Raw genomic sequence first — 6,000 nt, 5'->3', positions numbered from 1 at the left:
TGCTTTGTTTTTTATCACTCTTCCATTGCCTTTTTGTCTCTTTCTTTCTAATTCACAAAACAATCGAATCAAACGATCACGATCGACGTTTGGCGATGCGTAAGTGGGTTTGACATGATTGTTTAGTGAGGTTTCGTGATCGAACGAGCTTACCAAACAATGGAAATTGCAACAACAAAACGAAAAGAAAAAAAACACACACACACGCACACACACACATAACTGTGCAGCGGCTGTGAAAAAAAAAGGCAGAAACGACGGAAAGGAAAAATGCACACCGGACAATAAAAAGTGTAATACAGAACAGAAATCTGGCATCATTTTGTTTTGTTTTTTTTTTCCCTCTATACACAACATTACACACACGCTCATCACTTCAAAACTAAATTAATTTGTTTGGACTGGTTGGTGAGTTTTGTGGGGGGATGGGGGTTGTGGTGGTGGGAGGTTGGTTTTTAATTTAAACACAAATGTATATTATAAAAAATACACATATTACCGTAGACAAAATAAAGTATCTCGCAAAAAAACACAAGTAGTATTGATTTTCTCTCCCGCTTTCCTTTACAAACTATTCCTATACTTCTTTCTTGCTTTACTGAGCGTGAGAATTGGTTTTCTTCTTCTTCTTCTTCTCCGTGCACACATACGCGCACGCACACATACGGATACAGTCCATCATCGACAGTTGCGTATCTTTTCCCAGCTTCACTCCTTCGCAATCCATTCGTTAATATGACTTTTGCTTAATTTCAACGCTTACTTTGCTAGCTTTCATGCACAGTCACGAGCGAATCACACACGCATGTAATGTTGGGGGGGGTGTCGTTACTTTACGTTTCTTGCTTTTTTTCTCTTTTCTTTTTTTGTTTTTCATTTCTTCTTTCTCTTTCTCTCTCTCTCTGTATTATGTTTTACTTGCTTGTACTACTGTTTGCCCTTCATACAATTATCGTACCATTTTGTTTTTTTTTGTTTACTCCAAACCGCTCATCACCACAGTTTGTGTTTGAAGCTGCAAAAAAAACATCATTTTTTGCACGTACTTTCTTGACTCGGTTTTTCCTTTTTCGCTCTTTCGCGCAATTACCCTTCTGCTGCTTCTTACTACTGGTATAATAAAGACGTTTTGTGTGTGTGTGTGTTTGAAATTAATATTGATCACAATTGAAATGCGTCGCGCTACACCTACAAGGTGTCTGTATCGCTCCTTCACGTGTTGTGTTGCTGTGGTGTCAGCATCATGTGTTACATCTTAAACTAACGCCAACTCCTCGTTCTCTCTCTCCATTCAACCCGCAGCAGCTTGTGCGGTGTTGATGTCTCTTTGTGATGGGGTACAGGGGGTAGGGTGTAAATAAGGAGGTTAATCACACGTGCGCGGATATCAAACGAGACACGTCGTCGTCGCGCCGTTAGAGGTTTTTTGCTGAAGATCATCCGTTTCCTTCTGTTGCTTTTAACTGTGTCTCCGCTTCCTTTCGCAGTAGCCACAGCCTTCTTCTTCTCGTGCTTCTTCCTTCTGGTACGTAACGGGGTAAGGGCACGCACCAGAGAACCCAGCTGTCATCGTCGTTCTCCGCAAGGATGCACTACACATGACACGCGGTTGACAGTTGTGTCACCCGCATCCTGCGATTTCCGGGATTTTTCTTTTTGTTTTCGTTTTCGTTTTTCACATAGCCTATATAGAGGATTGGGTGGGAGATTTTTGCACTGTATTTCAGCGTGACTTGTGTGTCGTTACTACCGCTATTCGACAAAGTACACTTTATCCACCACAACGCGCGCCTGCCTCTTCACAATCTCTGCTTCGCCGTCTTACAAACAAATATCAATGTAGGAACTCTCTGCTCTATTTTCATTCCGGATCAGTTTCCCGGAGCGCGTCAATCACAACATCCGGATCCGATCCGATCCGATCCGATCCGCTCCGAGAAGAGCAAGTGCGCACGCAACGATCGGCACACACGCAATACGCATACACACAGCCGCGACTACACATATACGTTGATCTTACACATTTACACGATTTCTTGATGGCAATTAAAAAACGGACTTCGACGTCATTTTCCAGGCAAGGTGGCGAAAAATGACGTACTGGTCGTTAGTGGAATTAGAGCATTTTGCTTGTAGAAAACCAAGAGAATGCGCTGGAACTTTCTCGGTGTTGGAACTCTTGATCTCGCACACACTCACACACTCCGCTTTCCGTTTGACTTTTTGTTGCTTTGTACACAAATGGTGTTTTGGGGACACACTTTTCCTATTACTATCCTTTTGCTGCTGCATTCCATTTTCCGAGCACAATCATAAGCACAGAACAAAAAAAAAACATCACATTACACTGAAGAAAAACGGCCAGGGATCGTCACCAACGCACGCTTCTTACTGCGCGCTCGATTTTCTTCCGTTGCTTGATAAGCTCCTTATTAAGCTTCCTTCGTTGCGGCTTATTAAGCTTCCAACCGTTAAAAACAAAAACACGCGCACACACATCTTCTTGTACTTGTACTCTTTGAGAACCGGGAATAAGGGGGACTTTCTTCTCGTTTGCTCGTTGCTTTAAGGAGACACCAGCTGCTGCTGATTAAGGGAGAGATCCTTCGGGGCGCGGCGTGGCGGTGATGCCAGGTGCTAACATGGCGACACACACGCACACGGAGTTTTCTGGTCGACTTTAACATTGGGTGCGCACTTTGTTGTTGACGAACTGGTTGTCCCAGGGGAAGTACTGCTGGGGCTGGTGGACGTTCGCGCCGGCCGACGGATAGAAGTTGTTGCTGTGCTGCTGCGGTCCGTGAGCATGCTGCTGGGCGGCCTGATATCTGGCCAGATTTTGCTGCTGCTGATGGTTTAGGAAGCCGGCGGCACCGTACGGTGGGCTGAGCGGTGGACTAGTCTGTCCGCTAGACGACGACGACATGCTGTTGCTGTGGCGCTGCTTCGCATAATGATGATGGTTGTGGCTGTTGTTCGATTGGTTGTGATTGTACTTGTTGTTATGGTGCTGCTGCTGACCCTGGTGCGGTTTGCCACCGCTTCCGGTAGTGTGCTCCAGGTAGTCGACCATCATGGCGCCGGCACTACCATTGCCACTGTCCACGGACGACACGGACAGATCGAGCCGACCGACCCGCTCCATGATGAACTCGTCACACGCAATGCCGCTGCTGCTTCCGGTCGAGTCCAAATCGGACGATGGACTCGCGCGACTCTGGGCCGTATCGTACAGCACACAGATCGTACCGTTCTCCCCGATCCGGTAGGACACCTCGTCGGGATCGATCCAGATCGTTAGCTCCAGGGGTAGCAACTTCCGCAGCACGACCGTATTCAGCCCAACAGCATGGCCCGCCTTCTCAATAATCGGATCCATCTTCCCGTTGATCCGAAGACACCGAAAGCCGGACCCTTTCGTCGGCACATCGGGATACCAGTGGCACTGGAAGTGACGTGTCAGGATCTGTTCCAGCGAACCCTTGAAATGCTGCAGCTGGTTTTCCGACAACTGGTTCGCCTTCCGTACCCGGAGCAGGTTCATCAGGAAGTCCGCGGCCGAATTTACCTCTATCCTCATGTTCGCTCGTTTGCAGGGAGGTTTGGGGTGGGTCACTGAGTGGCGGGGTAGGACACGATACGTTCCGTGCTGTTGCTGACAATGTCCTTCAACTGCTTCTGCTGACGCGTTGTTGCTGCGTTCGTTAACACCTTTTTCGCGTGCGGACAAGGTGCTGATGATGCGTACATTCAAAGCTGGATCCGGGGAACACAGTACGCACACACAAGCGCGCGCGCTACCCTCGATTACTCGCAATTGGTGTTGGTGGCCTTGCGCGTTAGTGGTTCCAGCACACAGAGAGGGGACTCTCGTAAAGCTTGCAGCAAACGGTTGAAATGAGGTTGATACACGGGAAATTATCACAGAGCCAGAAGAAAACAGATATCCCGATCGATCGATCGATTGCAAAACGCAACGTAATAGCACGCACGCACGTAAACTACAAGCACACACACTCTACCGACACGTACACGTACACACACTGGGGCAGATGTTTTCGTTCACGTAAAAAAAGTGATTGCTCTCATCGACTGCGTATCGCTCGTATGTGCGATTGTGTCTGTATTCCCCCAGGGATGATTGACGATGTGGTGGTGTGCTTCCAAAGTGCGCTCCGTTAGTGTACGTGTACAATTTTCTGCTTCCTGCTTTTCTTCTTCTACACACACACAGGCACGTACGCACGCACAGTTTTCCTCACAGCGAGGGGGAAGATGATGTCCACTTTATAGCACACTTTTCACCCTCGACGTTCGTGCTCACGCACACTTTCTCAGCCCCGAGAAAAGGATTCTTCAAAGATGGTTGCCAGCGAGCTCGCCGTCAATTATGTGGGTAGCAGATTGGTGTGATGGTGCGTGCAATCAATTTACGCACTCGTTGATGGCTTTCACGAAATTACAGTGTATTCATACACACACGCATATACGTATGCACAACGCACTTTTGGCTCGTATCAAATGTGTGTTGGTGTGTGCCGAAACACGGAAACGCTGTGTGTGAAGTTTGCAAAAAAAACTTCAGCTCGTACAATACGCCAAACACACACACACACGCGCACGCACGCACAGAAATTAACGTCGGCCTCGTTTAATGACTTCACGCACAAGGCAGAAGAAGAAGTGAGACACGTTCAAACGAGTCGTACAACGGCAGCAAAAAAAGAAGGGCAAATTGTTGCGTGTGTTGGTATTAGTAGCTCGTCGTCACTCTCTATTGGTTGGTTATGGCTAAGCCAGCAGCAGCTGCTGCGCCTGCTTGTAACACGTTTTGCTTAGGAGGAAAAATCACAAGGTTTCTTTTTCTGCGATTGCTTTGTTTCACCTGGCTTGGTTGCTGGGGGTAGTGCAGATCACAATACAGAAGAGTGTGAAATTTCAACGCAAAAATGCACCCTTAATTTTGTTGGCACACACACGCACACACACACACAACGTCCGTTTCGTGTGGTAACCTCGATTGTTGCAGCAGGATGTTGAAGCGCACCGTCTCACTAAGGGTTGGCCGATTTGCGTTTTTTCCGGGGCAAGTTAGGGGTTGAATAAGAGCACACGTTCAACTTTCGAATCACGGGGGCCCTTTTCTCTATTGTACACTTAGCTTCCTCCCTTTGCAGATGGCAAACGATCTCTTCCTCTTTCACACGGTACAGTCCGCTTATCCTTTCCTCACTCGCTCTCTCTCGCGCACACTCCTGCCTTACTCTCCACTCTTGGCTCTCTTGCACGACGTTGCCAAACTGCACGCTCCGTCCTGACCGATCTCGATGCCACGGAGGTTAAAATTCGAATGCGTCGATGCAAGCAGCCCTTACTGCCATCAACGTCGTCGACACCGAAAGACAGAGATGGACAGCTATCGGTACCTTTCGCTCACTACCCCTTGCTTCGCATTATCCAGGGTTCGTGAAAAACTCGAAAGTACAAAAACAACAACTTAACTCGTCAACCCGAGTGTAAACGCATTATTCGATTTTCGAATTTTATACCCAGCGAACCGAATTTAATACCCAGCGTAAATTCAGACAATTTCTGACCAAAACTTGTTCAAGTTTTGATGGTATCATCATCATTAAAAATGGACAAATTGACAAATGGCGGTGAAAAAAACCTATGATGAATTTTTAAATGCAATAACGTTTGCTTAACAGCACTCGATTTACGGGACTCCTACAGTAAACTTAAACTACTAAACGTTTGTAGGACCTGATAAGTAAGTAAGTAAGATAAGTTCCCATAAGCGGATGAATCCCATAAGTGGTCAGGAAAACTGCTTCCAAGCTCTGTTAGCGCCCAAACGAGAATGTTAGTATTGGTTTAGATTTTTCGTGATCATGTTACTTCGTGTTGGCAACGATGTGTTGAATTTGATTCTCCGATTGAGTGCCATTTGGAAGGTCGGATATCTTCGGTAACACGTTATCCTTCACCATTCGAAAA

The 6,000-nt window shown here is 46.9% G+C and overlaps 1 protein-coding gene across 1 annotated transcript; it reads right to left on the bottom strand.

Moving 5' to 3' along the window:
• Positions 1–247: 247 nt before the first annotated feature.
• LOC128305721 (protein Tob1) lies at positions 248–3,885 on the bottom strand. Its single transcript, XM_053043308.1, has one exon. The coding sequence runs from the start codon at positions 3,578–3,580 to the stop codon at positions 2,681–2,683; it is 900 nt and encodes a 299-aa protein (XP_052899268.1). The 5' UTR covers positions 3,581–3,885; the 3' UTR covers positions 248–2,680.
• Positions 3,886–6,000: the final 2,115 nt, after the last annotated feature.

The sequence above is a fragment of the Anopheles moucheti genome, chromosome 3 (assembly GCF_943734755.1).
Source record: "Anopheles moucheti chromosome 3, idAnoMoucSN_F20_07, whole genome shotgun sequence".
NCBI lineage: Eukaryota > Metazoa > Arthropoda > Insecta > Diptera > Culicidae > Anopheles > Anopheles moucheti.
Note: the sequence above shows the minus strand (reverse complement) of the source record. Positions and strands in the feature narration are given on the sequence as shown.

What these genes read in the sequence shown, in the direction of transcription:
- LOC128305721 (XM_053043308.1), bottom strand. Translation starts at nt 3,580, where the DNA reads ATGAGGATAGAGGTAAATTCGGCCGCGGACTTCCTGATGAACCTGCTC.